At 34.0% G+C, this 11568-nt stretch overlaps 1 protein-coding gene across 1 annotated transcript; it reads left to right on the plus strand.

The window, feature by feature from the left end:
• Positions 1 to 2446, plus strand: LOC113499573 (CLIP domain-containing serine protease B15-like). The gene is made up of 3 exons (XM_026880087.1): positions 1 to 445; positions 1415 to 1613; positions 1964 to 2446. The coding sequence occupies exons 1-3, from the start codon at positions 180 to 182 to the stop codon at positions 2399 to 2401; spliced, it is 903 nt and encodes a 300-aa protein (XP_026735888.1). The 5' UTR covers positions 1 to 179; the 3' UTR covers positions 2402 to 2446.
• Positions 2447 to 11568: the final 9122 nt, after the last annotated feature.

The raw sequence follows: 11568 nt of genomic DNA on the forward strand, positions 1-11568 counted from the left end.
AAAGGTTTCTTAGTTTAGACAGTAATAAAAATTACTTAACCAGGTTTTACTGTAAATTGACCTCTGAGAAAATTTGAATAAATGATTTGATTTGAAATACTTTTGCCCTTACATTATCTTGGATAAAATTTCTTGAAGTAGGCAGTAGCCATTGTGAATGCTAGACGTCGCACTACTCCATGCATAGGCATCTTGCTCCAACAAGTCCAAAAAAACTTAAAAACTTCTTAGTACATAAACTTTTTACTAAAATCTTTTCCTTATTTCCAGGTTTCAAATGCGGTGTTGAAGCCAGCACCAACTTGATCCACCACAACCCGTGGCTGGTCTATTTGGAATACTGGCGCGGCGAGAACAGGATTGACCTCAGATGTGCTGCGACCCTGATCGACAGCAGACACGTCATAACCGCAGCACATTGTATCAGGACCCCTAAGTTTAGCAGGTATATATATTAGACGAATGTTCATAATTTTCTCCTATAAAAATAAAATTATTTATTTTAGGAAAAAAATCGAGATAGGTCAAAAAACTGATACGACTGGTCAAAGGCGAGAGTTCCGTCGGAACAGGAAAAATTGTTTTTTGAGTACTCATTTTGTGTTTTAATTATCAATTTTGCCCTGTTTCTGCCGATAAAGTTTACTTTAGTCTGAAGCCACCGCATTTACAATCGGAATTTCCACTGGCTAATCAGTTTTTATACCTAGATTCCTTGTATACCAAGAACTTATTCCTTAATGACTAATTATAACATTAGTCCTAGTTAACATTTCATATTTGTTATACATATTTGGAATAAACAACACATTGCTGAATATTGTTGATATTTAGGTTATTAACCTACATTACATAGGTACTTTGGGTCAAACGTAATAATTTTCATACTTATATAGAATTGTGGCGTCATCAGGAATTCCCTTTTATTAAATAATATTATTAATTCATTAGTTTATTTGTTTTACGTTTATACTGTAATTTGTATTGGCATTTCTGTAGGCATTGGTTTTTCCAGATTGAGTTGCTAAGCATTGAATGATGAAATTTATGTATGGGTCAGGTTTCGTGGGAAGAATAACTAGATCAAGAGTGATGATGGTTTCTTAAAAACCAAATGAATTATACATCTATGCTTGCATTTATACAAAATTGTTACTCCCAAAGTAAAAAATATTTGGGTTTTTCATACTAAATAAGCATCAGTTTTTTTGGGAATGAAATCTTTATCTTAAAGAAAGTTATGTTTCTTTAAGAATAAATCTATAGCTATGCGGATATATGATTGGCTTCGACGAAAAAGGTCGTATACATTTTGTATTCTAACTTTTGTCACTTTTCATAAATGGTTCTCATAACAAGGGCAAATAAAAATGAACCATCTTCACATATTAATAAAGCTTTCTTTTCTTTCCAGGCTAGTGGCACGTTTAGGAGAATACGACTTATCAAGTCCAGAAGACTGTGTGGCTGATGTTTGTGATGATCCAGTTGTGAGGATTGATGTGGACGATATTGTCGTACATCCCGACTACGACGGCAAGGACCATGACATCGCTGTTCTGAGGCTGGCTGAAGATGCACCTTATACTGGTAAGGGATCATTGATATCTATGGCTTAATATATTAAGCTAAGTCACAGAGGAAAAAAAACAATATTAATGAAAAATTGTTAGTTCAAAAGTTGATGTGCCTGAAAGGATAGCCGAATTTCAATCCTCGCGTACGATAAACGTTGGTGTGATCTACAAATGCTTGTTCTGAGTCTGGGTGTCTTAGTGCATGTGACTTGAAGGTTTGTGAAACTCTTTGCGATAGAAGGATTAATTCATTAAGTGCGGGAGTCTTTTTATAAAAATAAAAAAAAGCCTTCAATTTTGTGGTGTACCTACTTTACTCAAAGGAAATATATTATTACTTTGTTATCCCTTCCATCCATTCCACGTTTGGATCGATCAATTAAGAGAAAGTGCAGAGTAGAAAAGGTTTTGATTTTAATTTCTTCCTTCCAGATTTCATCCGACCAGTCTGCCTACCATACGGTAAGCTGCAGCCAGACTCCATCTTCGAAGCTTCAGGTTGGGGAGAGATTCCCGCCAAAGGATACTACAGCTCAACAAAGAAGGTTATTATTTTGCCGTACTGGGAAAAATCTGCTTGTCAGGCAGCTTACAAAAATCTCAAAGTCCCGGATCACGCTATTTGCGCAGGAGGGGTCGAAGGTGTTGATACCTGCAGGGGTGATTCCGGAGGTCCTTTAGTTTTAGTCAGGGATAGGATTGAGCTGTGGGGAGTGACAAGTGCGGGGAACAGCCACTGTGGGACAAAAGGCTCTCCTGGGATTTATACTAATGTTGTCGATCATGTTGAGTGGGTGGACCTTGTTTTATCTCGAGATTTTTAGATAAATTTCTTTTGAATTAAATAATTCATTTCCATATAGAGCTTTAAAAAAATTGTAAATACGAAAAAAAATGAAGTACTAAAAACTAGCTAGTAAGTCTAACTGATATTGTAAAAAGCTTTATATTTATTTTTAGGTAAGTATAAGAAATAATATAGCATAAAAAAACGAAGTTCCTGTAATAAATGTATCTTATTATCATAGATTTAAATTATACAATTTTATTAAAGAAATTTATACATATTCGTATGTTTTATTTTCTCCTTATTTTTAATGCTCGATGCATAACGTCTGGTTTTTATATTACCCTATAAACATGAAAATAAATAGTTGACATCTCGATAGTCCAAAAAATCGATTTTTATATAAAAAACTACTCTATTACTCCCGCGTTAAGAAATTTAATCCTTGTGTCGTGAGGGGTTATACTAAAATTCAAGTCACCCATAAAGACACCCAGACTCTGGACAAACATTCATGCATCACACTAATGCTTGTCCTAAGCAGGGATCGATCGCATTTCTAATGCCACTGTACAATTCTTTATATATTTCATGTTATATTTAGTTTTTCCCAATGTTGTTGCAAGAAATAAATGAATTTATTTATTTTAACACTAGAATTAGGTTATCAACAAGACCTCAGTTTGTTGGAACTGAGTTCTCATGCAGGCGGTTTAATAACCGGGTTCCTTCTATGAATTAAAAGATACAAATAGTAATATAATTTATTGTAGAATTTATTTTTACCATAATAATCTAAATGCAGATCTAGATGAACAATGATACGATTTATGAGAAACTGATGCTTTGAGTACAATATATGACTTAAGTTTACCAGTAACGACTGTCAAAGGTGTTTGAATAACAGCCAGGGCCCACAATTAACGTGCCGAAACATGGAAGGATTTATCGTGACATCGATTGTCACCCATCAACGAACAGATTGTGTCTAGAGTAGCGTAACCTGGAGATCGAACAAACTTTTGCAGTTAAACCAAAGTCACGAGATAGTCTTTTTTATCTTTTTTTTATCTATAATAATGAAAAATCTAACAAAAATTGATTTTATCTAAATACCCTAAAACGAAATTTCTTACAATCCCGGGTTTATTATAAATCCGTAAAAATATTATTTTTGCCAACTTCAAAATTACCGTCATGACAATCCTTTTCACAATCCTGAATATTTCTGCTATTATGCACCTTACCCATTTGATAATAAGTCCGTGCAAAAAGCAAATTGGCCATAGAATTATCCCTACTACGCATATCACAATATTCCATATTATTTCATAGATAAATCTAATGAGTGACAGACACATTATTGCTTAGTTCGTGGTGAAAGATCTGAAGGTTAGTAAGAATCTTGGTAACTTCCTTGATTCTGAAACGTGAGCCTTTGGTAGCAATCTCTACAGAAATTGAAGGTTTGAAGATCGCAACTGGTTGCAGGTTTTCGTATGAAAGGCTGATAGTTGATACCTGGAGCAAGGAAAATATGTTTAAATGCAGGTAGAGGTATCTGAAAAACCTTAATACGTAATTTAACATTTTAGTCACAAATGAATTAAAAATTAATGCTTCAACACGGTAAAACGTAATATAAAAGCGAAGAAAAAATAACACAGGTTCACAATATCGCAAGCATTTTAATAATATCGTCTTCGGTTCATCAGCAAACAGAAAAATATTTTCCAAAAAAGAATCGTTTTCGAAATATGATTACAAAAGTTACTAATAACAGCAAAGGCAAAGGTTAGGGATGATGAATGAAAGTTTGTGAAAGAAGATGTGAAATAGTAAACTATATCAGCATTGTGTAGGTATCGCTATTGAATAGACTACTAAAAAAAAAACAATTTAAGACACGTACCTATAATTAGAAAAGTCGAAAACCAACTTTATTAGTTAAAAGTAAAAAGTATTAAATTCACAATGTACTAATTTAATTAAACATGTTAGTTTATAATGACATGTACCGCTGAATTGTCTATATTTATCCTGGCGACCCTTTATATACGGAGTGATAATGATTGTCAATTTCAGACGTTCGCCATAAGTCGTCTTTACGCATATGCTATGACCATAAGTACTCCGACGTTGGGGGAAACCAGAACGGTAAAGAAAAAAAGGAACAGCACGCTCAAAAAGGCAGTTCTAAAAATAGATATGACGGCACTGTTTTTATCTATTGAGAAATGAAAGTAGAGGAAACGTTAAAGAATTTATGACATGGGTTTTAAATTAAGATTTTTGAACTACCTAGACGATTGAGGCAACTTTATGGGTTACAGAGGTGTAGGATAGAATGAAACAGACGAATATTTCTTTTTATTTTTTAGACAGAATGTCACGGAAGACAATTTGTAGAAAACACTAAAACTTACTTTACCCCGTATTCGAGATGGAAAGCTTTTCCCAAGTCTGGCGTCTTCTCATTTTTGGTTTCGGACTACCTATACAATACCTATTTTTTAATACTTTAATAAATAAATGCGGACATCATCACATACATTGTTCTGAACCCAAAGTAAGTTGCTGAAGCACTTGTGTTATGGAATTCAGACACAACGAAGGTACCACAAACACCCAGACCCGAGACAATGTAGAAATGTGAATTTTTACATTGACCCGACCGGGGATCGAACCCGGGACCTCAGAGCTAGCGACACCTTGAAACCGGTGCGTACGCCACAAGACCACGGAGGTCGTCAATCATAATCATAATTAGCTCATCAACATTTCAGAATACCATCTTCGGTTTATTATTTAATTATAATATTACATTTATAGGGGTAATGAGGAAAAATAAAAGTTAAACACTGAAATAAATACTGGTCTGTTGTCCTAACCACGTAACATGTTGCTCAGGGGCAAATATTTATACACCAATACCCAAAAGAAGAATATTTCCATTAAACTAAAGTATATATGACTTGACTGTTATAATATTATTTTAAAAGGCGTTGTTAAGCTTCCAGGACCATTACCAATAGTAAAATGAAGCTGTAACGGCCTAGTGGTAAGATACCAGGACTGACAAGTCCAAGGTCTCGGGTTCGATCCCAATCACGTGATTTTTTGTATATTGTGTATTTTAGAAATATTTTCGTAGCCGTATTCGTTATATCGTATTTTGGAAGTCAAGTGAAAACGTGAGTTCTATGCTTTATATCTCTCCAGTCGTGATGGACTCCAGACTCTTCTCCAGAACGTTCAAAAATGAGTGTGTATTCACATTTTATTTTTCAAATATGGGCTCAACACGTCTTTTTACGCGGCGTAGAGCCATCTCTACAATAAGAAGATTGTTTTCGCGAAGTTTTAAAAATGTATTTACTGTTTATTTATTTTCTTCTCCTTATCATTACAGGCATAGTGCCAACGATTTAAGAAAGTCATCTCCAAATCGAGGGAGATATTTCTTTGGACTGGCCTTTTTAGCAAAGCACCAGATCGATCTGAGCAAGCTTTTGCTCGCATGCTGCACGCAAGTGTCGACCAACCCAACAATTTTCGAACGAGCCGCATGTTCCGACACACAACACAACCACTAGTCATATGTAATCAGAGGAACAGTAGCCGTAATTTTTAAGACATTTCTTTTTTATTTCTGTTTTTCTACAAATTGGGGAAAGATAATTACTGATAGATGCTCCATCATATTTTTGATTCAAACTCTATTATACGTCTCTGTGTTGGACCTCTGTCCCATGTCATCATCGGCCTAGCCTTTTCCCAACTATATTGGGGTCGGCTTCCAGTCTAACCGGATTCAGCTAAGTACCAGTGTTTTACAAAGAGCGACTGCCTATCTGACCTCCTCAATCTAGTGACCTGGGTAACACGATACCCCTTGGTAAGACTGGTTGTCAGACGTCTGTCCCATGTACCCTTACGAACATTACCATATTCCATTGAAATTACGTGAATAAAAAGATACTCTTAATAGTCATTTATTTCTCTTCACAAAATCTTTTATGCCAGTTTACCATAGGTATATGCAAAAGAAACAAACTGGTTCATGATGATTTACATACAGTACATACTTAACTTACTTTAGTTTCAGAAGTAACCCTTTTAAATAACTCAAATACGAATTTCTGCAACCATTTGGGCAAAGCCAAGACAAATCTTACTTTGTTTTTTAGCAACGACAGTATGTATTTTCGTTTATTCATTAGCACCGCATTAACTATGTCTCGCACCATTGATTTCATAGTATTCCATATTAAAGAGAATAATGTGGAAACAGCTGTGAAAAATATACCCGCGATTTTGGACATCTTTGTCTTTAGATTCCTAAGACTTGTTAGAAATTTGTTTTTTGTTGGAGTGCTGTAAGAAGTATTTTTTGGTAGGAGTCTCCTCAATATAAAGCGTCTAAAATTGCAATTAGCTGCAGCTTTCGCTGGGTGGTAGTGGTGGTGGTAGACTGGTCGATTGAAATCTGTAATAACGAAAATAAATAATACAAAAATAAGAATTAAAAGTCAGATACTATTTGAATCTAAGGGGTGAGTGTTTTTTTAACTGTCTTGTACCGAATAGGGATGAAGGCATTTGTTTTGAATCGGAAGGGCAGACATTGAAAAATAATATTTAACCGTATATAATACTTTCTTTTTTGTCCTTCAAAATACGAATCGATCAAACAACAATAAATTGAACGTATACGTGTCGTACGTGCGAAGTCGTTACGTCACAAGTCCTTATCAATTAAGCAGTTTGTATTTTTTACTAGCTGTTGCCCGCGACTTTGTCTGCGTGATTCTCAAGATGTGAAAAAATACGTGATTAATAACTTTTATATACTTATCTTATGGACGACTAATAATATATTTTATTTCCAGTCATCATCCCTATTCATACAACAGGTATATTTACAAGAAATAAAAAAAGCACATACCTAGTACGTATGTACGCCAATACACCAAATTCACCTTTTAAAATAAACGATTTCTAATGAATTTTAAGTCAAAAAATATTAATTAATAATACATGTTGGTTTTTGTTCAAATGTACCACTCAATGGTGACTCGAGATGACAATATTTGTTCGTGTAACTCTTTATATATAGATTGGAAACAAGATATTATTATTGGACATCAGCGATAATAATAACAAGCCACCATATACGTTTTGGCCATATATGCTCTGGAAGTTGAGCAAAAACCAGAATAGAAAAGACAAAAATACATTTTTACCATTTGGATGACCATCTTTGTCATAACGAGTCCCTCCGTGTTTTGGAAGGCACGTTAAATTGTGGGTCCCGGCTTTCATTCCTAGATTGACAGTCGTTACAGGTAATCAGAAGCTTGCAAAGTCTGACAACCAGTCTAACCAACGGGTATCGTGTTGCCCAGGTAACTGGGTTGAGGAGGTCAGATAGGCAGTCGCTCCTTGTAAAACACTGGTACTTAGCTGAAACCGGTTGGACTGGTAGCCGACCCCAACATAGTTGGGAAAAGGCAATGCCGATGATGATGAAAATAAATGTTTAGTGTAAAAATACATTAAAGTCATTTAATTTACCATTTATTTATTTATACTATTCTTAGTGCTTCGTAAAAACTAAACTTATATCAGACTATTTATGGTCATAGCATATAAGTACGGTTGAGCTAAACCATAATATATAAGGTGGTTCTTAACATGGACGTCTGGAAATAATGCATATAAACTGTTACCAAAACAAATATAGTCATTTCAGTGGTGAATTTGATCAGAAACGAACATGTTTAATCATTAATATCATTTGAATTTGAAATATTAGTTTGTCGAATTAAGTTTTAAATTTATCATCACTCGTTAATTTTTAACATAGGGTAAGTTTGATTTTGCTTTTCATTTTTTGTTTCATACTTGCGGTTCGTTTATCTAAAAAACGGACGTAAAATATATATACCATCTCTATCGCAAGTCTTTTTACCCCTTACATTTTGAACTGTATCTAGCTTCATATGTAGTTGCTACATTATTTCTATTTTTTATTTTTCAGATTTAGTTCGACAAGTCTGCTTACCATTCAGAAAGCTGCAACCTGGTGCTATCTTCGAAGTCTCAGTTTGAGGAGAGACTCTATCAGAGGATACTAGAGAACGCTAAACGAATTAGCAAATCTTCTTACTGTGGTGATTTACTCAGTGATTTTAATAGGACGCAAGGATGGGAAATATTTTCAATGAATTTTTGCTATCATGGTCCACAATTTTATATGGACTGTTTTATGAATGGCCCGGGTGTTTTAAACATATCATTTATTTATTCTTTAAAAACGTCGATGACGATACTAAATGTGATTAAATGTTGAATAAATTTAAATGAGTCAGTTCCAGTTTCTCTTTAAGCATGCCTAAGTGATTGTCATCATTGAAGTGCGTTCGGACATGAATAAATGATTAATTATCATTATTATATTTTTACTCATGAGTAAATTTCAAAAAAGAAACCTGAGAATGGAAATCAAAAATGGATTTAGAATTATTACATATTATGGTTTTGAAATAATTATGATTTCACTCTTTAGTTCCATAATTGATGGTAGTCCATGGCATTTGCTTTTCTATACATGTATGTATTTCCTACGCACTGTAAATGGAATTAGGGACAAAAAAAATACAAACGCATTAAGAACGTCCTTTTGCTGCTGAAAATTGTCGCTATGAGGACCATCAGGTAAATAATCGCCTACACGTCATACAGTTGGAAATAAGCCTCTTCAAAAGATTTCAGAACCTTATTTTTAATTTTAATTTAGTGAAAAATAAAAACACATTTCTTTATCTAACATTTATTTGTTTCATATCTAGATCAAAATTGTATAGAAACGGAACAACAATTTTATTTAAAATGAATAATATAATCAGTCTTTTTGTAGATATATACTTTTAGCAGTTAACTCTACAATATATAAAATTCGACTTAATAATAATTATTTTCGATTAAAAAGTGACTTTTAATAATATTTCAATAACTATTCCTCATAATCTTTATAATAATTGATTAACCCGAACTGAGAGATAAATTGTATGGATGTATAGATGTTTATTACGCTTTAATGCAAATCGTACTGGATTTCAAATTTGTAACAATTCAAATTTGGCACAGAGTTAGATATTGGTCTTCATCGGGGCCCAAACGCATTTATGTGAGCGACCAGTTCCTGTACCATCACCACTTAAATCCATTGTAGAAGAGAGATGGTGCTCTACAATATGCATAGCTACGTCTCCGTTACACATTGAAATGGTAGTAAAATCTTTAAAGATTTTATGGTACATAGCGATCTGTGACTCTATATTCTATCTTGCAAATACAACGCCATAGAGGTATTTTTGTTTGAAAATGATATTTTGTCCATAAAACCTCCGTTTTGATGATGGTATTAAATAGTCGCTAGTGCCAAAATCAGACAAGTGTTCGTTTGTCTGGATGCTTGTGAAGTCTCTCCTGTTATTCCGGGACTTTGCTTAGATTAACCGTAGAGGCCACGTTGAAAACAGAAGTTATGAGGCAGTTAAGGATTTTCAAAGCCACTCAGTCCCTTTTTAATCGAAAATTCATAAGGTAAGATACATGACTAGATATAGTTGTTAAGACTATTATTGACAAATATTTACAAAAGTTAAAGGACAAAATCGATCAGACGAAGCCCAGTGTCTATATACAATGTTTTGGCATAAGGAGCCACGAATCACATATGAATATTTGGTAAGCTAAGCTAAACTAATTATGCTAAACATTAGCTGATTATGAGAGTCTAGTCTAAGGGATTTTGTCCTTTATTTTTAAGAAAACAAAGTTTAGATTTGCTTGTCTATATCCTCATGATTTTACAGTCAGATTTCCAAATTCTTGCAGACTTTGAGACCTTGTCAAAGTAAGAGCTCGTAAGATACTTGGTCTAAGCTTGTACATCTTTTTTTTTAACATGGTTTTTTTTTCAGGTATGAAAATTAAATTGTGTCAATGAAATCCAACAGTCACAGAATTTAATCTCCAATGCGAGTAGATGCCACCTACTGGTAAAACGTCATACACCGCATCTGTTCATAATTATTTTATTTGGGTAATTTGATCAGTGAGAGCGCGCGGGAGAAATCAACTTGTCTAGGACCCGATACATATCTGCAGCAGGCTTTTACATAGCTGTCCATGGATTATTGCTAAGCATTGCCATATAAAGACTTCAAAACGCAGATGACGTAGCACGGCGGTACAGGTTTAGTCAGTAAGAGTCTGACACTACTCGCTGCATCAAACAGAGGGAATAAAAATGCATGGTGACGTTTTAGGCGGCCTATATTGTTATTTGAGACATTGACGTTACATAAATTCTTGTGTTTTTATAAAGACTTTGTTTACCAACACTATAGAAGGATTTAACATAACACTCTACAATTAATGAATACATAATATATTACATCGAAACTTAACAGGGCGTTACTCTAATGAATATAAAATATAAATATTATAACGTATCACAATAATACTATGCGGATATATAATACGGGAGATCGTTTTTCATTTATTTTATCACACCTATGACATTTACAGAATAGTGTACAAATAGAATAGAACTTGATCTGCTATGAATGCTGGTAGGGTGGGCAGTACAAGATCGGTTAATTTAACGTGATCAAGTACAATGAGTTGTTGTTGTGTCATTGTTTAGTTAACCACGCCGACAAACAACATAACTGCAAAGAATATATTGAAAATCGGATTTCCATATCAAAGTTTCCTAACACAAATGTCGTCAAACGAAACCATGAACTCTCTTGATTAAGTCGTCAATATTCTATTTTAGAGCGCTTTCATTTGAGTCACCATTCGAGTATGGAACGCCATCACTAGGATAACTAGGATTCGGCTTCTTGCCGGTCTACCAGTATAATGTGTATTATGAACCGCTAGGCAGTTTAAATTTGCACAGATTATGAATATTTATAAGGTCATGAATTGAATTTATAACCATTTATTATGATTTCTTTTCTTTAGACGACTTTTTGGTTTGCGAGTGCAACTTGCATTTGAACACGTTTTTTTGGCACATAATCTTTTGGGAGACAATCTTTTCCATTTAGTTAAAAAACGATATTTTGGCACAATTCAATCGTAATATTTTGTCACCAATGATGAACATATTCAAAAGTATTC

The sequence above is a fragment of the Trichoplusia ni genome, chromosome 12 (assembly GCF_003590095.1).
Source record: "Trichoplusia ni isolate ovarian cell line Hi5 chromosome 12, tn1, whole genome shotgun sequence".
NCBI classification, from domain to species: Eukaryota; Metazoa; Arthropoda; class Insecta; order Lepidoptera; family Noctuidae; genus Trichoplusia; species Trichoplusia ni.

Bases quoted from the DNA above. Each gene is read 5' to 3' on its own strand.
- LOC113499573 (XM_026880087.1), top strand. From the start codon at position 180: ATGCATAGGCATCTTGCTCCAACAAGTCCAAAAAAACTTAAAAACTTC. The intron at 446-1,414 runs GTATATATATTA...TTTTCTTTCCAG, and splicing joins AGGACCCCTAAGTTTAGCAG to GCTAGTGGCACGTTTAGGAG. The intron at 1,614-1,963 runs GCTTAATATATT...ATCAATTAAGAG, and splicing joins AGGGATCATTGATATCTATG to AAAGTGCAGAGTAGAAAAGG.